This window comes from Sinohyriopsis cumingii, chromosome 17, assembly GCF_028554795.1.
Source record: "Sinohyriopsis cumingii isolate HCF-2022 chromosome 17, ASM2855479v2, whole genome shotgun sequence".
NCBI lineage: Eukaryota > Metazoa > Mollusca > Bivalvia > Unionida > Unionidae > Sinohyriopsis > Sinohyriopsis cumingii.
The window spans coordinates 122274776-122300213 of NC_142977.1; the positions used below are offsets into that span (position 1 = coordinate 122274776).

Here is a 25438-nt window from a genome sequence, read left to right on the forward strand (position 1 = left end):
CGTGCTTTGCCTGTGGAGTTGAGAGAAAGGATTTACCGAGAGCTGGTCAAAATACAAGTGAAACGTAAAGAACAATTGCATCCATTACGTCACCGGTGTTTGAACCACTGGTACCTGAATGCTATACAAGGACTGATTGAGTTGAAACTGTTCCATTGGACAGACATTGATCAACGACCTCCTGGTTATAAAAAGGAATGGTTTGGTATTGACGATTCTATCTACTACATTGTAAACGTACTGCATCGAATTCCAGAGGAAGAGTTAACGAATTACCAACATCTTTCACGCAATGTCAACTTAGTGAAAGAGGAAACTTCTGAACGAATTGTAATGTGTAGATTAGTGGTGAAACGATTTAGATTCGACAATGAATTAAAACCATGTTTGTGCAAACAGTACATTTCTTGTGTCAGACCAAAGAGGATTTAGTATGACCTATTCATGGATACTTTGCTAGAGAACATTCGTGCTTTGCCTGTGGAGTTGAGAGAACGCATTTACCGAGAGCTGGTCAAAATACAAGTGAAACGTTAGGAACAATTGCATCCGTTACGTCACCAGATCTTTAACCATTGGTACCTGAATGGTATAAGAGGACTGATTCGTCAGAAATTTTTTCAGTGGTCAGACCTTGTTGAACACTTTCAGTTTGTGAATGATGATGGACCAGACGTTCGTAATTTTGGTTACTTCGAGATTCACTTACTGCAACGTATTGAGGAAGATGAGTTAAAGGATTACCAACATTTGTTACATGGAATCTGCTTAGAAAAAGACGAAACATCTAGACAAATTCTGACGTTTCAGTTACAGTATGTAACATTTAAATTCTCTACTGGAGAACGAACATGTTTGGTTAGAAAATACCTTTATTGCTTCCGAAACAAAGACACTATAAAATCAAGTTGCCATGCCACGGATTATGTCACATATCATGGAACAGATTCCGTGGAAGGTACTCAATGACCATATTCAAACCGTGGATCATTACCATCAATTATTACAAGAATTTTATCCATTCAATTTGGGACGACAAGTAGTGTGTGTCTTAGTGACTTGTTTTCTGGGATTTCGTTTACCAGCCGATTCTTTGTGGACTCTTTACGATGAGTACTTACCACCTCAATGGCCTTAAATGGTCACGAAAAACTCCTTTTGCTCAAAGCCTTGCGTTTTCATCTGGATACTTCTCGACCTCAACAGGAAAAAAAGATTCGTCAACTTTTAGCTACCCAAGACGTGTATGACGATGTGTGTGTAGCTTGTGACTTACATCCCCATTGGACAGATGTCCGTGCCTGGAAAGAATGGGGTTTTGAGGCTTGGACTCAAGAAGTGGCCCAGTATGCACGAGAGTTGTTCAAGGAAAAAAGTTACTTTTCAACCCGTGTTAGTGACGGTGCCAGAAGAACCCGTCACCCAGGACAGGACTGTCGTGGACAGACCTGAAAGACCCTTTCGGGAGGACACTTGTGTGACCTTACCCCCTGTTGAACTGGTTAGAACATTACGCAAAACATGTTGTTGTTGTACAGACACTTGTTTTTATTCCACGTTCATGGTTATCATGTGCCTTTTATCCTTGTACTTAAGCCTTTGGCTTTTATGTATTTTTGTCTTTCGTATTCATGTTTGAAAAAAACATTCAATAAACGTGTTCTGAAAAAGTATATAAACTCTTGTCTTGTTTGTTTTCGTGTCACAAGTGACATTTCTCACACAATGGCTACCTCTGCTGTCTCTGCACCCTCTTCCTCCACTGTCAAAGTCATCGACGAACACTTAGATCGTGCCAGTTGGGAGGCTTTGTATCTTTGCCATCCCTTTAACATGCTCATTGCTGGACCTAGCGGTTCAGGCAAAACCGAATTCGTCAAACGTTTGATCGAACATAAACATCATTTGATAAATCGGCCACCTCAACGGATCGTGTGGTGTTACAAAGAGTGGCAATCGGCGTACAACCTCTTGCGAGAAAGTCAAGGCGATTCCATCGTGTTTGTGGAAGGCATTCCTAAAGAAGACGACGGCATCGTCTCTGACTCCCGTCAAACCCATTTGGTCATTTTCGACGACATGTTAGGAGAAGACGAAGAAGAAATTAAAGTATGGTTCACGCGCAAAGGGCATCACCGTAATGCCAGTGTCGTTTACATCACCCAAAATTTGTTTCAACAAAGTAAAGCCCATCGCACCATCAGTCTCAATGCGCATTACGTGGTCTTGTTTAAAAGCCCTCGAGATAAATCGCAAGTGCAAGTCTTAGCCAAACAGTTAAGAACGCCTTGGCTGACTCAGGCGTACGACGATGCCACTCAAACGCCACACGCCTATTTACTCATCGATTTGAAACCTTCCACCCCCGAGGATTTGCGATTTCGTACCCACTTGTTTCACCACTGGTGCCAAGACGGAGGGCCTGTCCTGTACACGTCTCCGTCCTCGACTTCATTTCACTCCCCATAAAAAATCTATAAAAACCTCAGACCCTTTTTCGTCTGTCTCACACAGTGTGAACATGTCGTCCCTTCAGTCGCATCTTCCCGTCAAATTGATTCGTGCCTTGTATGGCATCAGTCGAGAAAAAAATCCACAAATACGAGCCCGTGTCTTATAAGCTAGTCTCAAAGAAGTCTTACGATGGTTCACGGTGACGGCACGTCAAATACTCCAAGGAATCATTCAGATTCCTCATCAAACCCAACGCTTTTTCGATCGAAACAAAGTCGCTTTGGTCCAACTGGCCGATCCCCGCATCGACACTCAAACCAAAAAACAAATCATTTTGAAACCTGGAGGGAGCGGTACTCTAGGAGGGGTCATCATTCGCTCACTCTTAAGATGGGATCCTAATGCCCCCAAAGTTATCCCGAAGACAAAAGTCCAACGAAGCCCCAAGAAGAAAAAGAAAAAGACCAGGTCCCCAAGGAGATTTTCTCCAGTGGCAGGACCCTCCTCTTACCAGACACCACCCCGGAAAAAGAAAAGAAGCCCCCAGAAAAAGAAACAGAAAAAAAGTCCCCAGAAAAAGAAAAGTCCACAGAAGAAAACTAGTCGCAAGAGAGGCACTTCGGCTAGGACGCAACCTTACACTCGTAAACCACGACCTGCCACAGCGGTGACTGCGTCTCCGGCATCCTGACGTTTGTCCACTTCTCCGTTGATGACACCAGGAACTGAAGAGTACTTGGAGACGTTGATCACACCAAGAACTTCTCCGTTGATGACCCCAAAAAGAACTTCCCCAGTGGCAGGACCCTCCAATTTAGTGGCAGTGGCTGCTGCTCACAAAGTACCTTCTCCCAAAAATCAAAGTCCATGAAAGATCGGGCATGTTACAAAGTTTACTGGATTTGTCCAAGCAAGAACTGGCTCGATTTAGTCCGTTACGTACCCCTGCACGACGTGTCATGCCTGTCCTCAAACTGATACGACGTAAAGACAATCAGTGGCGACGCGTTCCAGTATAAAAAAGGCCTGTGACCAAGTAGGGTATCAGTGTTTTTTGGTGCTCCTGAAGACTCAAAGATGTCACCCTCCAGAAAACCCCAAGGAAAGAAAAGGAAAGGACTGCCACCACGTTTAGCCAAACATGGGGACATGTTATCTGTCCTGTCCAAAGCTTCTCCACCCCTACGAAAAAAACTCATTCAAACGGCCTCCAAAGAGGTCATCGATACCGTGTACGAATGTTGTTTGAACGTCTTGAAAGGCACGATCCCTTTGTCCAAACACCAGAAACAATGCTTAGGCAAACATCGTCACGTTCTTCGGAAAATGGTTCAAAAGAAAATTCCCATTCGTCAAAAAAAGAAGATGTTAGTGCAACGTGGAGGTATTTTACCTCTCTTGTTAGGCCCCATACTGAAAAGAGTCTTGGGAACCATGTTGGGAGGACTGGTGGGAGCAAGATAAAAACGCCCTCGGAAGTCCCAAGATCTCAGAATCGACCCCTGACAACCCCATGGAAGGACGAAAACTAGCTTTAGTGCCTTACAAACGATGGATGGAATACCATCGGTGGCAAGAACAACGCACCCCGCATTTACCTCCCAATCCCAATTTGAGCGAGATGTCCCAATTACAACACCACTACTACCATCCCCAGGGGTCACCAGAGATGCTACCCCACGAAGGCCTGAGGAAGAAGAGATGCGAGAAGTGTTTCAAACACCGTCAGCAGCTCCCATTTCGAGTAAGATTGCAGCATTCTTGTTGACCCCGTCCCCCACACCCCAACGAGAAGAAATGAAAGCTTGGGTTAAAAAGATGATGTCCACTCCTCCTTCGACAGAAGTGAAAAAGAAAGAAGGGAAACCAGAAGTGAAAAAAGAAAACCAAAGCCATTCCATTGCCACCTCCACCACCACTACCTTCGACTTCTACTCCCGTAGCCCATCGGACACGTAAATCCGTTTCTAAACCACCCTTTCGTCCCACCCAAAGTAGCATCACCGAAGAGTGGGTGACTTATTAACACACAAAAAATGGAAAAAGTCTTAGCCAGCTTTTGCTACGATCCCTCCCATTATGCAGGTTACGCAGGAGTTCAAAAATTGTATCGTGCTGCCAAAACGCGACTGAAAAGTCTCCGTTTACCTCAAGTGCAACGATGGTTACAAGAACAAGCTACCTACACTTTGCACAAACCCATTCGACGCAAGTTTGTCAGAAGTCGCACCCGAGTGGAAGGCATCGATCATCAATGGCAAGCCGATTTAGCCGATGTCTCTCATTTGGCCAGCTACAATCGTGGCTACAAATATTTGTTTTGTGTCATCGACGTCGTTTCCAAATTTGCCTGGGTCGTGCCCTTGACTTCCAAATCCAGCAGCGAGTTAGTGCGAGCCCTGCAACGAGTGTTGAAACAAAGCGGTCGTCACCCTCTTCGATGGCAAACGGAGAAAGGCACCGAATTTCTGAACCAAGCTTTCCAAAAAGAATTAAAGAAACGTGACATTCATTTTTTTACCACCGAGAATCCAGAAACCAAAGCCAGCATCGTGGAACGTTTTCAACGCACTTTGAAAGAACGCATGTGGAAATATTTTACGCATCACCACACTCTGAAGTACATCGACATCTTACCGCACCTGGTGCAAGCGTACAACCAATCTTACCATCGAAGCATCGGACGTGCCCCGCAAGACGTGACTCCCGACAACGAAGTGCTGGTGTTTGAGCGCCTGTACGGTACGTCCCCGACGAGGGCTGTCCCCAAGAAAAGTGGAGAGTTGTTCGTAGGAGATTGGGTGCGCATTGGCAAAACCAAACGCACTTTCGACAAAGGTTACTTACCTAACTGGACGACCGAATTGTTTCGCGTCACTGGACGAGTGCATGGCCGTCATCCTGCTGTCTATAAATTGGAAGACATGAACGGAGAAGTGCTCAAAGGAACGTTTTATTTGCCCGAGTTACAACGTGTCACCAAAAAAGAAGACGACGTGTACGACATCGAAAGCATTCTCGAACGCAGAACCCGTAAAGTGGGCAAACGACGTGTCAAAGAAGTCAAAGTACGTTGGAAAGGATATCCACCCAGTTTCGATTCTTGGATCGACGCTTCGCAAGTCATCGACTATAAAAAGAAGTGACCATCATGCCCTTTCACACATCAGACGCAGCTACGTCGACCACTCCTTCTTCTTCACCTAGTTCTTCTGTGCAAGATTTACAAAAACAACCCTTGTGGGTGTGGTGTGGAGAACGTGTGCCTAAAACGCAAATCGTCTTTTTCTGCCAAATCTTCGTGGTGTATTGTGTCATCGGGGCAGCCATTGCCAATTTGAGTTTGCAACAAGGAGGCAAACAATTGTGGACCATTTTATTGAGCAGTTGCATCGGTTACCTGCTTCCTAATCCCTCCCTGAAATTCTCCTCGAACGGGAACAACGGGAACCTTGTGTCCAGTGCCAGTGTCAGTCACCACTCCAACAACCACAACCAGAACCCCATTTTGGGCAGAGACACGCCTCTGACGTCCAGTAATATCCCCTCGGACAGCCACAGAACTCTGGAATTATGAGTCACCAAAACCAATTTTACTTAACCTTACCCAGTGACAGTTCCATGGAGGTGTTTCCCCACAACACGTTGTGCTGTTACACGGCTAAATTACCTCAAGCCATCCCTTTAGATCACGAAGCCCATTGGGAAGTGGCTTTGGTAGAAATGATTCACCCGACCCAAGTCCTCAATGTCCTTCCCAATCAAAATTTTTTTGATGTGGAAGTTCTTGACGAGCCATTGCAACTGGAGTTGGATAAGAGAGCCACCATATCTGACATTAAAACCTATAATGACAAAACTAAAACCACGACCTACCACTTGTCCACTCTCCCAGGCTATTATTTTAGTGGTCATCATTTGGTCAGCGCCATAGCCTCCAAGTTTAATGGCATGTTTGGGAAAGCTTTTGAGATTGTCAAGAACAAAAGTGTCACCATGGAGTATCACAAAGTAGCTCGTCGCTTCTTGATGAAATTTGAGCGGAGTAAAATCCTGTCCATTGTATTTTGTCCTGAATTGTTTGACATGTTGGGCGGTGACATGGAGCTGAGGAAGAAAGTAGAACGAAAAGGACAACCCGAATCATCAGGCATTTACGACAACGAGACTTTTGCCAAGTATTTTCGTACCCCGGTAGAACTGAACCAAGGACTGAATTTGATCTTTGTGTACTCTGATGTGGTGGAGTATAACGTGGTGGGACACACCTCCGTACCGTTACTGCGTGTCATTCCTTTCAAAGTGGATTCTGCCACGAACGCTGACGAGGAAGGTGGAAACACTTACCACGTTCACCGCGAATTTGTCCGTCCTCACTATTTGCCGGTCAGCAAGTCTTATTTGGACACGGTCAACATTACTATAAAAGGAGATTTGGGACAAAATATTCCATTCACCAAAGGAAAAGTCACGGTGAAACTCCATTTTCGAAAACGGTTCTCTCACGATTCGTAAGTAAGTCATGTATCCAGTGTACCGAGGGGTTGCTTGACAGCGAGGACACGGTTTAGGAGACATGTTAAAATCGGCCTTTCGTTCGGTGGCCCCGGTGTTGAAACCGATGGTAACACGCGGATTGCACGCCTTGAAAGATGCGGCACTGACGCAAGGCAAAGAATTTCTCCAAAATTTCATCATCGACAAAAAAACCCTAAAGAAGCCTTCATGAGGGCAGGCAAAAATGTCTTGCTGCAAACGGGTAAAGACATTTTAGGCCGACGAGACACACCTATAAATGCCCTGCACGCTACCGAGTCAGGCAATCAGCAAGGACAAGGCAGAAAGAGACGACGACGAAGAAAACACCCTTTCACCAGACTTCAAGCTAGAAAGGCCAAGAAAAGAAGAACCGTTCGAGACTTAGACGTTTTAGATTATTGAGACACAGCGACAAAAAAATGATGCACCGAGAGTCTTGCGCTTGTTCCAAGATGGAACTGGATATGTTTGCCATGCCCCCCACCATGATGACCATGCAAGAATCCCAGTGGGTGGAATTTCACCCGGTCTCCTCATTGGCCGATTCCGCTCCCATCGAGTTTGAAATCAAAGGACAGCCCGAAGATTACATCGATCTGAATAGCAGTTACCTGTATTTGAAAGTCAAAGTGAGCAAAACGGAGAACAGCAATCCTGGAGCCAATGATAGAGTAGCTCCTGTTAACAATTTCATGCATTCCTTGTTCAGCGAAGTGGACTTGTACTTGAATAACAAACTGGTCAGCAGCAGCATGGATACTTACCCGTATCGCGCCTACCTGGAAAATCTCTTGACGTACGGAAAAGAAGCCAAGAACACTCATCTGGATGCTTGCGTGGTATGGAAATCTGACACGGCCGGTGCAAACACGTTTAACGACACATCACTGACAGCAGATGACGATCCTCACAATATGGGGTTTAACACACGTAGAACTAAAATTCTGCAAGGGCGAAGTTTAGAACTGATGGATCGTGTGCATTTGGACATGTGGTTACAAGAAAAGTATTTGCTGAACGGAGTGGATATCCGCCTGAGACTGAATCGCAGTAGTGCTGCTTTCCATTTGATGGCTAATGATGCCACTTACAAAACCATCATTCAAGAAGCCAGGCTCTACGTGCGTCGCGTAGAAGTGTTACCTAAAGTAGGTAACGACATCAGTCAGACGATGAGCAGAACGACCGCCAAGTATCCGATACGACGCGTAGAAGTGAAAACGTTCACCATTCCTGTTGGACAGCGATCCATGATCGAAGATCATCTGTTCCAAGGGCAGTTACCCAAGCGTTTGATCGTTGGTATCGTCAGGAATTCAGCTTTCAATGGACTTCACAACGAAAATCCTTTTGAGTTTCGACACTCTAGCGTGTCCAAGATCGAAGTCAGTCGCGACGGCAAGACCTTGTGTACCCGACCCTTTGAGCCTAACTTTGCCCAGAACAATTACATGAGATCGTACTTGTCCCTGTACGAAGCCACGGGACAGTTAGGAACCAACACCAGTCACGGGATTACGTACGAGGATTATGCAGGAGGCTATGCTTTGTGGGCTTTCGATTTCACTCCAGACCAAGGCAGCGACGAGGGACATTTCCACCCTATAAAATCTGGCCAGATTCGTGTGGAAATTCAGTTTACTACAAATCTAACAGAGACGGTGAACGTCATCCTGTATGCAGAATTCGATAATACCATAGAAATCAACAGTTTGAGAGAAGTCATTCTAGACTATTAGAACCTATGGAAGACTGTTATCCCTCTTTACCTAGTGGAGAAACTTTAGACATGGAATGTAGGGTGACTGTGAAAGAAGAAGAAGTGATCATGATGAAGTCAAGATGGCCAGAACAAGAAGCCCATTTAGTTTCCTGTTTTGCCAAACACTTGGTCGATAAAATGACGGAATTGATCAAGAAAAATTGTTATGGATGTCAAAACGATCATCCCAGTCAAATTCAACACGATAAATGCCTAATGTTAAGTCAAGAAGAAAAATTGGACGAGTATCTGGACAAAGCTTGGAGTCTCATCTCGAACAAAGACGTGTTGCACCAGTGGTATAAAGACTTGCGTGAACATTCTTGTCCACCATTAACCACTCAAGAGATCCATCGTATCGAAGCTCTCCTGAATCAGAGTGAGGAAACAGAACGAATAACCGTTTATTCGTCAGACATTTTCAAGCAAAAAGTCAGGATCGAATTGACGACTTATTATTACCTGTGAAGAAGAAGAAAAAAGCACACACAAAACAATGGATACCTGGGAACTTTATTACCTTTTGAACCACAGTTCGTATACGGCTTCTTGGAATCCTGTCGTCTGTGCTAAAGATGAACTCCCTCATCGCAAACCTAAAGACCATCAAGCTTACGTGATCAACACGGACGACAGTCATCTCCCAGGAACCCACTGGGTAGCCGTCTACTTTCCTCAAGAAGGATGTGTGGAATATTTCGATTCGTACGGATTGACCCCTTTGGAAGACGATATCATCGACTTTATGAGAAGAAATGCTCAAACCACCCGATTCAATAATGTGAAATTACAAGGCACAGATTCCTTAGTGTGTGGACAGTACTGTGTGTATTTTCTGCATCATCGCAGCCTGGGCTATTCCTTAGAACATTTAGTGACTCATTTTGATCCTCGTTCTTCTGCTAGAAACGATGTGAAAGTAGATCGATGGTTTGTGACCATTATCCTTATCTTTTGTCTCAAGCTAGGAAACGTAGTGTCCATCAATGGCCTAATGATTTCCAACAGTGGAAATCACAATTTCATTCACAACGTTGTCAGCCCTGTTTAAAGTAGATTGTCAATTGAGAAAAAATTGTTTGATGTTATATTGTTGGATTATTGTTAAAAATGTTAGAGTTGTTGTTTAGTGTTAAGTGATTTTTGAATAAAAAATGTTGTGTTTTGAAAAAAAATGCCTTTGTCTTTTGTTTAGCTATAAGAATGTTGGATTGATGCTCTTTCATTTCTTACTATCCCTCTCATGACACTCACTGAACGTTAGAACTCGAAAACCGTGTGGGGGATGTTTTCCTTCACGTCCGCGCTTTGACTTTAAGAACCGGGGTTGTTTCCAGTCTAACCATCCATTGTCGACTCATCCTCCTAAGAAGATGTGCTCCAAACTAGCTAAGCTCAACGAAGCCTACGTGAATTTGCATAGGGTCAGACACAGTCTGATACCGAAGCCAGAAGAAATAGAGAATGTGAGAAAGTTAAAAATCACTGAAGACCTGATAGAAGAGCTCTTCAGAGAAGAAATGAACAGGGAGGAAGAAGAATGGACAGAGAAGTACAGACTTCAGAGACAGCAACAACAGCAGCAACAGCAGCAACAACAGCAACAGCAGCAGCAACCTGAACCTGACAGAGGCTTTGTCGATTGCCGTATCGACACCAAAGAGTTCTTCTTCTCTTTCCGAAGAAGGAGACCTATCGCCAGAAAGTCTATCCTCAGAGGACATCGCATTCTTAGAAACTAAAAAAAGATTGCCATAGCAAACAAAAAAAACCAGCCCTTTTCAGGGCTACCCAATACTCTATAAAAGAAATAGCTATCCTTTTGCCAATGTGTGTAGGTAGAGTAGTGTGAAAATAAACACTAACTCTTTTTTAAAAAATGTGAGGGTATGTGTTTGTGTGTTTGTAAGTGCTCACGTACGTTGGTATGGATAGTAGATTAAAATGATGTTTGTTTTTTTGGCTGTTAGAGGTGTAGATTTGGGGATTAGATTGGATTGCGTTGCGTATGTAAATAGTCTATTGAAGTGATAAAAAAAAATTTAGAATAGTGATGGGTAGCATAAAAAAAGTGAGTGAGTGTTTCTTTTAGGTCCGCGCGTTGTTGTTTCTTTGGTCATGATCTAGGTAAGATCAATTTTATGTTATTAGGGGGATGTTTTAAATCACGTCCGCGCTTTCAGTATAAATTGAAACTCGTTCGGCAGTCCAGCTACCCTTGTTGATTGATCAACACCAAAAATGAACACGAGACTGTCTAAACTGTTGGAACTTCATGTGCATCTGGAATATGCCAGGCGCCTGTTGAATGAACTGGCCGCGGAAGCCATTGTGGAGGAGGGAAGGATAAGAGAGGAGGAGGAAAGAAGAAACAAAGAAGAGGAGGAGAGAAGATATAAAGAAGAAGAGGAAAGAAGATACAAAGAGGAGGAGAGAAGATACAAAGAAGAGGAGGAGGAAAAGGAGAGAAGAAGAAAAAATTTCAGAATCCCAGAAACCGAAAATTGGGATTCTGAAGCCACATATCCTGCCTCTGCTCTCTCCCCCCAAAAGGTAAAAAGTACCTGGGAGACAAGATGTGTATGTGGCGCCAGGCCTGGAAGGTGTCACCATTAACCAGGTGTCCATGAAGTTCCAAAAAACAGCCCTTTTCAGGGCTACCCAATACTCTAGAAAAGAAATAACGATCGATTTGCCAATGTGTGTAGGTAGAGTAGTGTGAATATAAACACTAACTCTTTATTTATAGTGCGAGTGTATGTGTTTGTGTGTTTGTGTTAGTAACTGTTCACGTAAGTTGGTGTGAATGGTAGATTATGGGTTTCTTTATTATTTCTTAGCATATGTGAAGAGTATAGTTAGGGTTTTATTATAAGAAATGAGAAAGTAGGGGGATGTTTTCCTTCACGTCCGCGCGTTGTTTGGTCATGATGTAGGTAAGATCAATTTTATGTTTTTAGGGGGATGTTTTCCATCACGTCCGCGCTTTCACTATAAGAACCCACCACGTTCGTCATTAGAACCATTCTACGGAAGAACCCAAGAAAATGAGTATTGAACTATTTAATGAGCTAAAGGATAGTTGGTACTGGATGACAGATGCAGCCTATGTCGTGGAAAGGCTAGAGAAGGAGTGGATGCATAAAGTTACTAAGGACTTTGTCAAAAGTCAAGTGACGAGTCTAAAACTTGCCAGGGATCTGATTGTGGACATGATTGAAGAGGAGTTAAAAAGTTAAGAGGCTTCATAAAACTTGACTATGTGAAAGTAGGTAAACTGAAAGAGGCCCTTGATTATGCTATTGAAGTGAGGTGTTTTTTAAAAGATATTTTGGAGTGGACTGAGTGGTCCTATGTGAAATGGGGTTTAAACCAAATGATGAAAGCAGAGGAGATGATGAGGAAAGTGATGAGAGAACAAGTCAAGATAATAAAAGACATTTGGACTGTAGAAAGAAAAGAAAAAGAAAACAGAAAGAAAAAGGAAGACTTTGAGAGGCTAAATCAGAATTGGATGAAAGTCCAGGAAAAGTTTAGAGCCTTGGGCCATCCAGACTGGATGCCAGAAAAGGAGAAAAAGAAGAAGAAAGGAATAATGGAAAAAGTGAGGACTTGGTGGAAGAAGTTAAGGAGTTAGAAGAAGAAGAAACCCAAAGGCCCTTTTCAGGGCCAGCCATATTTCTCGAAAAGAGATAGCCTTTCAATTGCCTACCCTTTTTTAAATTTAAATTTAAATTTAAATTTAAAAAAAACGTTTTTTTAAAAAAAAAAAGAAATCCCATATTCAATTTCCCTTGTCCCTAGACAAGCCCAAACTCTATTCCCATGTTAAATTTCCCTTGTCCCTAGACAGTCCCAAACTCTATGTTAAATTCCCATTGTCCCTAGAGTGACCCACGATTTTTCTCCATGGTAAATTTCCATTGTCCCTAGAGTGTCCCAGGGGTCTTTTTAATGCTAAGTCCCATTGTCCCTAGGGTATCCCTATTAACTACTTATATATATATATATATATATATATATATATATATATATATATATATATATATATATATATATATATATATATATATATATACATAAATAGGACATTAATAATATAGGTATAACGAATTTTGTCTCAATATGTCTCTCTCCCTGTTTCCTACAACATATTAGTTATTGGTCAATTTGTTTTTCTCTTTTCTTCTTAGCGTTCACTGACTTCCAAATTTGATAATTTCACAAAACAAATGACACAATTAAAAGATTTGAAATATAATTGACTGAAGTAGAATTCAAGTTAAACAAGACAATAATTTGAAAAAGAAATCGAAATCGAGTGACTCCAGCACTTCACATTTCTATATTACTATGCTTCCTTGCAATATTTATAGTATTTCAGAGATAATTATATATGAAATTGATCATATTAAATAAAGTTTGTTTTCAATTCCATAGTAGAATCTTCGCAAGAAGCAAACAACTAGTGATACAATAGTCTTTAGGTAATTCAGAAATACCAACGTAAGTAAAAAGTGACAAATAATGACAGATATGAGAGATATATAAAAGATTGTTTATTTAAAAAATGGACAGTTGAGAAGAAAAGTCTCAAGAAAAGTTCACTGTTAATATTGATGAATTCAATGAACACGATAGTTTAAATCTTATTTTCTGTATTACTACCTCTTAATTTGTTTCGTATTCTTAAGAAAATAAATAAATTAGATATTGTTCCCAAATCAGAACTATCTTGGCTTTTAAATAATAATTTTATAATTGTAACTAATTTTTCAGAAAAGATTCACAATATTTCTATGGTTTTGGACTTAATAAAAGTAAATGTACTAGACGTCTGAAATGAGATGCACAAGCAAATCAAAAGGGAATTAAATAAAACCAACGTGAAATCCAGTCATGCTGTAGTTACATGCCATGTGTATTCGTTTTGGCACTATATACGTAAGTTAATGCATATTCTCAATGCTATACAACACATTATTGCTTTAATCAAATTCATTTCAAATGTAATATTTATAGAGAATGTGAAGAAAAACTAATACGTATGTTTATAGCATTGTGCGAAACGTTTATGTAATTCAGCTTAATTAATATTACGTAATTCATCGTTGTTAATACTACGTAATTCAACTATGTTAATACTTTTGTTATGTATTGTAGTAAATTTAGAGTATGTACACTCGGTTATAGCGCCCCGTTTTAAGCAATTCTTAGATTTGCGTGATTACTTGTTTGATTATTGGAATTCGGCGCCATGGAAATATTCCTGGCCCGAACTAATGAGCTAATTAATAGGAGCAAACGTCACGGAGTGAAGTGTTAGTGTGTTTCTATGATGTCCTGGTTCACTAGTAGTGAATTCCGACCAAAACCGAATGAATGTACCTGTCGTAAAATAGTACATATTAAAATCTAGTGGTATACATTGGTAGCGTGACTGCAAGGACAGTACTTACGGTACTAAACCGGTAAATTACGCAAGCGAATAAATAAAAAGGGACTTCGCAGACACCGTTTATGTCGCCATGTGGGCGAATATGGTGCAGTGATATCGGCGAAATGTACCTGGAAAGCATACATTGACTGGCCTTAGGTGGCGGAGTTAAAATAGTTCCCATTGTTAGGGAGTACTCATATATGTTCTAAGGCGTGAATGGTTGGTGGTACGGAAACATAATGAAGCCAAAACACGCAGATGTACGGTTGATAGATAGTTGGCAGTTTGGTTTATCTGTGGTCTTGCATTAATTAGAGGAAAATTTAGGTATAGAATGGACATGTCGGGCTTTCTAATTTACAACTGAGATTGTTTGGAAGTCTTTGGAAAGTCGGGGTAAACTTATGACTTCTATCGAGAATCGCGCCAGGCTTTGACAACCGCTCGGTCAAGTAAATACCCGTGTGCGTGTAACAGTATATTTAAGTTGCATTTTCTGTTAACATAGGTTTTGTTTACATTTTAACTTTGTATTCGAGAGGAATAATATAATTGCTGAATTTTACAGAGCTTGTTGTTACTCAATCTTCTCTATTACGTATTTTAAGACGACATAGCCGTAATGTAAAATAACTGGAGATAGGAGAGATAGAAACAAATGCAATTGGAGAAAGAGGAAGGAGAGACATATAAACATATACAACTGTGGTTGCAGAAGGAGAGAGAGAGAGAGAGAGAGAGAGAGAGAGAGAGAGAGAGAGAGAGAAGAGCGAAAGACAGAAGTAAATGGATAGGTTGTTGCAAATAAAGATGCAATGTGAAAAAGAACAGAGAGACGTATCGAGAGAAAGAGAAAAGGAAAAAACGGAATTTAAATATCAATTTAGGTTAAAAGAATTTGAACTGGTAAGTGAAAAACATGCCCCACTTTAGACACAACTTCAAGGTTTTTGATGTTACTAAAAAATTAGGTAAGTACCCACTTTTAAAGAAAAGAAGTAGATACACAGTTTCCTTTTTTGGAGTAAACATTGCTGAAAATTTGAAATAGCCAAGAGAGCATTGGACTCGTGACGTCTACACTTTCCTTTCATTTATGATCTGGTTTTGGTATGTGTCTACAAGGGTTATGCATTTGTATCCGAGGCTTATCGACAAAAGTTCAGGAACAATAAAAAAAGGAACAATAAAAAAAAGAAACTCGACACAACCGTGACGAATTTGAAAGAGACAAACAGCAGTTTTTTGATAGGTGGTACGTAGCCAAGAAAGTTGATCAAGATTAAAAAAATCTCAGACAACTCTTATTGGTTGAAGATTTCAAGAATAGCGTCCGTACTTCATGTGTGATTTCCCAATCTTGTCCCTATTACAATTTGAAGGAACAAACGAGCTTATCTGAATTATTTTATCAGGTACTGTGTCTATTCCTGAGAGGTCTTCTTCTTATGAAAGTGTTTTATTCAGGAAGTAGATTGCGGCTGTGTTACAGTTTCTCTCCATTGTGTAAATTGTCATCAGACTTAGTCTCAGGACCGGTGACAGTCGGAAATGTGTCGTCTGTACCAATCGAGAGTATTCTTTTATTACCGGACAATGATCTAGCCGGAAAGGAGGTTGTGATTAATCCACTCGTAACTGACATGCCTTGTTTGGATCAGAAAGTAGACGCTATTAGAAAAGGCCTGTTTTATACCCAACATGTACAGGTAGTAGAACTATTGCAAAGAAAGTTGTTGAGAAAGATGTTGATATGGAAATTATTCCTTTAGCTGACACATGTATTGGTTAGACTTTTGATGAGGTCGCTTTTGATCCTCATTTGAATCAATCAAGAGGTTTTAATTACATGGATCATCTTTTAATTACTTATTCACTTTATTCCAATCAGGTAGACAAACAATAATCACTTGTCGTCAAGCAGGAAAATGTTCATAAGATCTGTTTGTTTCAGATGGCTATTAGTGAAACTGAAGCCACAGAAGTGAATGTGCTTGTTATGTTATTAAAATTGGGATACTTATGTGAAAATGGAGACGTCCTGAGGTACATGCTGGTGATGAGTGGGTGATGAACTATGAACTATGAAATTGTAGTTCCAAAGTCATATAGAGAGGACATTAGAGAAAGCATTTTTAGCTTGGCTCATGAAATTCTTTCGTTGGCCATATAGTGATCAATAAGACTTGTTACAAGATCTTGAATCACTATTATTAGCAAATAAAATTAAAAGGGATTTGTGTAACTACTGCAGATATTGTCACACTTGTCAATTGGTATAAAAACCGAGTCAAAATATACCTAAGGCATATCTGCATCTTAATACCATCTAGCAGAGTACTGGAGCACAGTGTTGGTACCTTACCTAAGACCAAGACAGGCAACCAATAATTGTTGACTATAATGTGTGCGTCCACAAAATTCTCAAAGGTAATTCCTTTAAGGAATATAAAAACGAAAACAATAGTATAAGCTTTGATAAAGATGATTTTACACAGTTTGGCCTTCACAAATCTGTCCAACCTGATCAAGGGTCAAATTTTACGTCTGAAATTTCCCAGCAAGTTATGCATAAACTATACATCAGACAAATCAATTATTCTGCCTACCACTCCGAAAGTCATGGGCTTTATAAGGATTTCACCAAACTTTGACAATATTGTTCAGTCATATTGTTTTCACTCTGAAAAAAGATTGGAACTAAGTAGTTCAATTTGTATTATTTGAAGTAGATGAACTATACCCGTTGATCGTTGAAATTGTTAAAAGAGATACTTCTTTCAAATAAGGATAAAGAAATTAATCTTCTCAACTATGTTTCTAATTTTAAATACAAATTTTCAATGTCACTAATCTACAATCTGCTCCGACAAAAATGAAATTAAGATATGACAAAAATGCGAAAGAAATGAGTTTTCATCTTGGATTTAGAGTTCTGACTCTTTTGCCCATTCCACAAAATCCTCATCAAGCTAAGTAGCATGGTCCTTACACAGTAATAATAAAAATAACTTTGAATATAAATATATGATAGGGTTATGTTGATAGAGCCAACCAGGTTAATCATCCAATCAATTTAGTTGTATCTGTCCCACACAGTGAGTATTAAACGACGGAATGCAATCGGACTGTAGTGACTGCAATATAACCAATCTTCGAGATTCAGAAAGTATGAATAATCTGGATCAGAAACATTCGCATAAAATTTACCATGACAATGAAGTTATAGATTCTACTCCTGTGAAACCACTACGGTATTTGCTGGAAAATGATTTCGTACAACCGAGCAAAAGTAACTGGAGTTCACCATGTATACTTGTTCCTAAACCAGATAATGCTTAGTGCGCAGACTATACAAAGGTGAAGAGTGTGACCAAAACAGATTACTACATGGGCAAAACTGGATATGCAAAATACGTCAATATTTTTCACCTTTTGTGAAGCGAAAAACTTCGTGACTCCAGTTGGACCTTATCAACATAAAGTCTTCTTGTACATTTCAACGTTTAATGAACATTATCTCAGCAGGTTTAGCTACCATCCTGCTGTGATTTACTTAAATTAACTGTTTATGACATGATGCATCCAACAGTTCTACCACATGTGCATACTAAAATATGTTTATCACCTGTTAGTTATATCTCTTTTATCTATTATATCAGGAGTTAAAATACCAATTCAGAATGTGCGAAAATAGTGCTAGGGTTTATAATACACGTTATACAGGTCATGTATGATTTCAGTTTCGACTATCTCAGTACTGGGCATCATTTGTCATAATTTGATTACTCATCCCTTTAAATGGCGATTATTCAGTTTATTTGGATCCTTATACATCCATATACCTTTGAAAGGTCATTATATACACGACCCCATAAACACTTAAGGCAGCTTGATTGTAGACGGTAAACAAGCAAGATATTTATTGGAATTTGAGTTTAACGTCAGTTTTGTTTAGAGTTAAGCTTTTTCCAGATAATTCAATTGCAACGATGGTCAAGTAAAGCTGTATCTAAAGGGGAGTTGGTAAATAATTATTCATTCATGTTTCATATCAGTCTGTGGAAATCAATGATCAGAGTTGGCAGCTGTGTTCAGATGTAATTCCAGAGGAATTATTTAAATCATTCATTGGAATTCTTAAACTGCTCATTGACTGGATTATTTTTGAATTTTTGTGAATTCACTGAAAGCCATTTTAGATTCATCATTAACTTATCCGGATATCCCAAACTATTGGTACGTCAGCATATTGAAGACTATTCAAACAACAGGACATTGAACACTAATGAATTCATTCTAAATATTCTATACTTTCGGACTTGTGATAGAACATTCAGGATAATTTGGGATTTATTTCACAAAACTACGTGTTTTGTGAATTTTCGCTTTCATTTCCAAGGAAATAAATTGTTTACTGAACTTTTGTTGGTTTCACTTCCTTTCAGTTACACATTTTAAGAGCTAGGGTTGTAACAGTACGTGGACATTTATGGACGAGTTTAACTTAAAGATATGGCCGATTAGAAACCGGCTTGACATTTATGGATCAGGTCAACTTAAAGGTTTCGTCCATTAGAAACCGGCTTGACATATATGGACGAAGTTAACTTAAAGGTGTCGCCCATTAGAAACCGGCTTGACATTAATGGACGAGGCTAATGTAAAAGTATCGACCATTAGAAACCGGCTTGGCTTTTATGAACGAGGTTATCTTAAAGGTATCCCCCATTAGAAACCGGCTTGGCATTTATGGAGGAGGTTATCTTAAAGGTATCCCCCATTAGAAACCGGCATGACATTTATGGACGAGGTTAACGTAAAGGTGTCGCCCATTAGAAACTCGCTTGAATTTAGTGAGAAAAACGTCACAATAAACTTTGAGCGTGTTGGGAAATATTTTAACTGTACTGTTATTTGTTATGATATACTAGATATCTACAGTTTTTCCTCCAGTCTAATAATACCTGGCCAACATTACAAACTTCCACAGGGACGAGTAATTTTCGAGGGACCTTTTTGGTGACATTTTAAGTGCAGAACATTAAATTTTAGAACAAAATGGAATATCTTATTTAATTTGAGTACGTTCGCCTACGTGACCATGTTGACATGCACGTTTCATAGCTTTAACGTTATTAAGTATAACCGACTGCTCTAAATAATCTTTTTGTTTTGTTTAATTCTTAGATCTCTCAGCTTCTAGCAATACAACTACATTATCCATCATTTCGTCGGAGTCATTTGAGATTTTGTTAACTCTTTTTTTTTCAAATTCATCATCTGTATGTAATACCTTGATTAAATTATATCAAATAAAAGTTGATGCTACACCATTTCATGTTTCCTTTTAAATGAGAATTTTCTATATCTTTATAAGCCTTTCTCAAGTACTTTCTTCGTATCTATTCAGTCTTTCATAAAGATTTTTATTTTAAGAAGTGTTCCTAAATCAATAGGGACAACTATTTATTATATTATATGTATGGTCTTAGAAGAAATTCTTAATATTATGATTGAAATCGAAAAATAATCCTGAAAGGTTCTGCTCAAATCCAAATCGATGTTTCAGAACAAATTCTAGGTCCTCAATGTTCTAATGTAGCAGTAGCCTTGAATGTGCCAAAGTGCCAACAATCTTAATGTATCAGAATAGCATTGTCCAAACCTCTACTGAATCAATTCATAACAATCCCGAAATTTTGCTTTAGTGTAGAGACAATTAGTACTTTGTAATTCAAATAAATAATCCAAACAAATCGTTTTCTTTCAAACTTTTTCTAAAGACAACATTTGATACATCTGCAGATTAATTTTAAAACAAGAACATAGGAAATAGGAACGAATTAATTGTCTACCTCTTCGTTGTCATCTACATCCTAGCGGCTCTACATCGCAATAATTCCCTACTCGATCTACGTCGCTATACCACCCACGTGATATATTTAACAATACCTCACGTCGTAACAGAACCCACTATACTCATTTTTCTAATGGGCAATTACCTCAAACTTATAAACAGGTTTATGATTAAGACTGACTTTAAAACTTATCAACACGTATTTATAGTTCAAGTGCAATGTACAGTAGCGTACTACAAGCAAAAACACTATATATATATATATATATATATATATATATATATATATATATATATATATATATATATATATATATATATATATATATATATATATAACTCCAGTTTTCCGTTCTCTTAAAAGAATCATTGAAACTGAAGAGGTTTGAACGCCAATATATCCGACCAAGCTCTTTGTTCCTCACAACTAGATATTTTTTCTCAAGTTAATTTTGGAATTTTTTTCATCGCAGATCTCACATTTATGACTGTTTTTTCCTTCATTTCCTTTATTAATATTTAGTTATTTTGTGGAGTATCGAAAAAATCAAATCTGTTTTACAGACATTGTTTGTTTTACCATTTAACGAAATAAAATCTAGTTTATTTCCTAGATATTTAGTACAGCTCGACAAAAATGCAATTTATAATGCTTTCTCATTCGTTTTGTTTGTATAGATAATGATAATATTTCCATAGTAGCTTCCTTGTTATGTGATCATGATAGTATATCTATAGTTTATTGCATGCTATCTGTAAAACCTACCAGGAAATCCCATTTTGATGCTATTGTTTAACATTATCTTCTAATTTTGAAATGGCTTCATTCGAATTGTTTTGCACTTCTTAGGTTATTCGTACTTACTGAGCCATATAATATAGGTGCTATTCCTTGCTTTAGTAGCATTTGTGTTTTGTCTAGTCAAAAATGACACGGATCTCTTATTTGTTTTATCTTTGCTTGTTTTAATACATTTTGTGTTTGTTCTTCTATGTTTTTCCTTCTTTTTCGAATGTTGTTCTTATGCCTCTGTGTTTGTTTATCTTTATCATACTGAATGTTCATCTGTTTCTATCTGTTATATTTCTTTTCTATTAGTTTTTTTTATATAAATCATATCCTGCGCCACTCTACATGCCTTTCTTGAAGTCACAGTGTATTTTGCTATACAAACTTGCATATAATCAACAAAGGTTAATTACACCGTGTCAAATAAATTGCATCGCATAGCATCATCTTAATTGCCTTGTTTTGCGTCTCTAACGGAGACAGTTTGATAATATATCTACATCAATTTTGTGTTTAAAATTAGCTTTGTTGTAGTATTCTCTATAAATATAACAACTGAATTGTATATTGGAATAACAATACTATATACTGTTGCACTAGAAACATGCATTAACCTAAGCATATTCTGTAACATCCAATATAGATGGTATATAATCCTAGCTAAATTTGATATTATATTGTTTGCATTTGGTTTTCTGTTGTTTTGATCGCAATTGTCGTAAAAATAATGATTGAATTTACGCTTATTCTGTTTAGAATCTCCTAAACATAGTATGTATTGTCATAGAGATTATGTAGAATTATAGAATTATAAAGTGGTTATGTATACACTAACAAGTACGTTTAAACCAGTAATCATTTATTATGACAGTAACAGAAATCTTAACACCTGATTTCTCACCTGTCAATGTTAACTTAATGCCTTAATAATAACACACGAAAACAAAGGTGTTAATATAGAGATTCAAATTTCAGGTATGATATTAAATTTATAAATATTAAAAAACCATATAATTTATAGATCGTATCCTCTCAACAGTGGTTTAATTGAACGAACAATTATTATCAGTGTCTTGTATTGTATTGCTATTATTGAAAAAGCTTATTTATCTTCCGTTTATTACCTTATTTATCACATTTTCCTCATTATTTTTGTTCTTGAGTTGACAAGGACTATCTTATCACTAGTGTGAGCTTACCAACAAGATGACACCATTTAATAGGGAAATAAGATAGTTTTGGTACAATACATGTTGCAAAATAACGTTATATGAGGGTGTTACTCGGTTTTGATTTCGAGACATTTTCCTATCTAAATTTGACTTTAAACGAATCGTGATTTACGTTTTGTTTTTCTTTATCTGCCGAACTACGGCGTTTAAATATCTATCAAAATGATGTGTTTAGTTACTTGTTAAGTTTAATATTGAAAGTTGTAAATCAAAGATAAGATTTTTTATCAAAAGATCTATAATTCATTATCTTTATGCTTCTGTAACTATAGCAACTAGTCCTGTCCATTGAAAATGACTGAGCAAGGCTGGAAATTTGACACAAATTTTTATTGCATCAATGTATAAATATACTGCAAACTGCATTTAATTGACTCCATTATTTAAAGTGTTCATGATACATGAATGGGGGGGGGGGTGTTGAGGTGGGTGTGGGGCGGAAAAAATGTAATGATGACAATTTTGGCTCATTTCTTGTTTTACATTAGGTTTTCGTTTTTTTTTTTTTTTTTCCTTCCTTATGTGTTTTCGGAATAGTAGGATCATTCCTTTATTAAGGCCAATATGTATAACGTGTTATGCTGTTACGTCATGACTTTGTTTCAGATTTGATGTGGGTACATTATTCGGCCTGCCAGTTCGAGTCTAAAAGATGTTTTCGGATCTTTGAGCAACGTCTTGTTTGGGCAGAAGCAGAGGTAATATCACGCGCTGTTCAAATATATACCAACCAGTCGGCACTCTGTTGACCCTAAAGTTTACCGCCTTTTCATGCATTTACCGCTGTCAACGTCTCGCGAACACAACATCACTATAATATTATGCGGTATAAGCTAACCAGATACTAATGCGAAACATTTGTATGAATATTTAATAAGAATGATTCACATTGCTGACAATCAGACTTATATTGGGAAGATTAGATGGAAAGGACCATATAAACGAACAAGGATGGTCAGTTTGAACTTTTATTAGGGTTTTAAATTATTTTATTGCTGCAAATAATCCGCAGTGGGACTTGACTAAAGTTTTAGCCACTTTAAGGGTTCTTTCGCTTAAAATATAAAACTGTAAATTTCAAAAGACTGTAAAGGATATAGCAAAAGCAGCATCACGATTACATCAATTTTAAAGACTTAGCAGGCGCAGAGAGAGAGAGAGAGAGAGAGAGAGAGAGAAGGGAAGATATTTTCTGGTTCGCAATATACAAGAATATTGTTACGAAGTAAGACTTTGATAGGAATGAGTGGAGACAAGCACTTCAAATCTCGGAAGAACTTGGCCAGCGAACGAGCTTTCGGATATTCCAGAATAGTTATTAATCTCCTATAAGTATGGACCATTCCGTCCTAAAACTCACCCACTTAAATCACCACTTCAACACGCGTTCACAGTAATAAAGATAAACATTGACTGCAACAAATTTATGTCTTTAAAAGTGCAGCAGTTACGGATAATGTTTCGCAAACAGGACATTTGAAAGACCTAGCTACAAGGACGATTTTAGTCCGTATAATCAATCCCCAACCAACATGTATGTTATTTGGCCTGAGGGGTTGACATAATCGAGTAATTGTAACAGGCAGATCTGTCCGCAACACGAGTGTTCATTTTAGACATCAGTACGTCTAGCGGTTTCTGAGCTACCGTCGGATGAAGCGGTATCTCGGCGATCAGGACAACATCTGTTTGAAAATTCATGAATCCATACGAAACAATACAACGCTTTCTTGTGTCGCCATTTCAAATTTCTGTCATATCGGCTTCAAATCAACTGTTCCATCAAACTTGAGAATGAATCAGATGCGACATTTTTTCAAACTGCCAGAAGATCGTGAACCACTTGACCGAAATAACTACTCTGAATGATCAGAATTGTATCTGATTGGTCCCTTGGGATGGATGCAACCTGAATCGCATCTGATTGGTCCCTTGATCTGATTGGCCCCTTGAGATGGATGCAACAGCTAGTTGAAAACCGTAATTGAAGAGCCACGAGAAATACAACTATGTGTCTAAAATGTAGCATTATCTTGCGGATATAGGTTGCTATGCAAAAATTCGCTCGATTTCATGATTATGCGTTATCAAACTTTCAAAAGACACAACATTACAATACAGTTTTGGGGTAATTTATCGGTTTAGTACCGCTTCCTTAGTCCGATTTCTGGTCGATAAGTTCGTTGTAGTAACTGTTATTTTTTATTTTAAAATATAATTCATATTCGTATTTTGGTGTTTAAAGGGAATATCAATTTCTTTAAAATTGAATCCATAAAAATATCATTATTTTTGTCTGTCTTTATTAATTTAATGGATAAGTGTGGCCTCATTTTGTATTACCTGTTCGCATTTGTATCAAGGCGCAAAATACTTGCAGTTAACAAACAAGACTCTGTTATTGCCCCATCAGTGTATCAACTACTTTTCTGTAAACAATGATGTGTGTATGTAAATGTTATTTAGAGGTCACACTGAATATTTCAGTGTAAATCTATCTTTTACACCCCATCTTGAGGTTTTGCGCTTTAAAAGTTGCATCAGTATTTGCAATGAGCCACGCAGAAGGGTTGTTCTCAATAACTAATGAAAATGGCATGACAGTTTCAGAATCAGTCAATATTTGCACAGTGGATATGCCTCATCTTTACTTTCACGAAAATAGACGTGACGGAAAATGTTTTATATGAGAAAAAATCTGTAATCATACAATTCGAAAGGTCCATAAAGAATCAAAGCTCGGAAAAGGCCAATAACGAAAAATGTAAACATTACAAAAATTATTTCGGGTTATGTTTTTATCGGTCATGCATACTGGGATAATAATAGACTAAATTTTATATTTATAAAATCCAGGAATTCTGTAGACGACGTAATGGCCATCTTGCAGTTCTTAACACAACTGAAAAACAATACTTCCTGGAAACAGCTCTCAAAACCTTGGAAGGTGAGTATAAAAATTAAAAGGTTGAAGAAAACAAAGATATTGTGGTGGTATTTATGATAATACACGCTCTGTACTCTTTTTCTAATGGCAAATCGTCTAACTACGCAATTACATACAATGCTTCTGCGTCATTAGTCTAAAATGCCTTCCAGTACATATACAGAGTTTATAATTTTTATAATACATAGTGTTGAGTACGGTGTAGCAGGTGATACAGAGCAATTAAGATACGCACAACAATTAAGATACATTACTATTTCTAAAGCAGATAAAACTTGAATTAAGATTTGTTGAAACGATTAAGGTGTCATACACTTTCTTAATCAGATTAAAATGTAGTAACTAAGATTTCCAATATAACGAAGACACATTAAACTTTCTAACTCGGATCAAATTGCAAAACGAACGGATATG

General features: G+C 38.3%; 1 protein-coding gene across 2 annotated transcripts in view; it reads left to right on the forward strand.

The window, feature by feature from the left end:
• The window catches only part of LOC149779790 (brevican core protein-like), a 68318-nt gene that overhangs the window by 13911 nt on the left and 28969 nt on the right, over nt 1-25438 (forward strand). For both annotated transcript variants that reach the window (XM_089940661.1, XM_089940662.1), the window contains exons 5-6: nt 22684-22775; nt 24934-25024. In XM_089940661.1, the coding sequence (XP_089796787.1) occupies nt 22684-22775; nt 24934-25024 (183 nt within the window). The remainder of the gene's footprint in view (nt 1-22683; nt 22776-24933; nt 25025-25438) is intronic.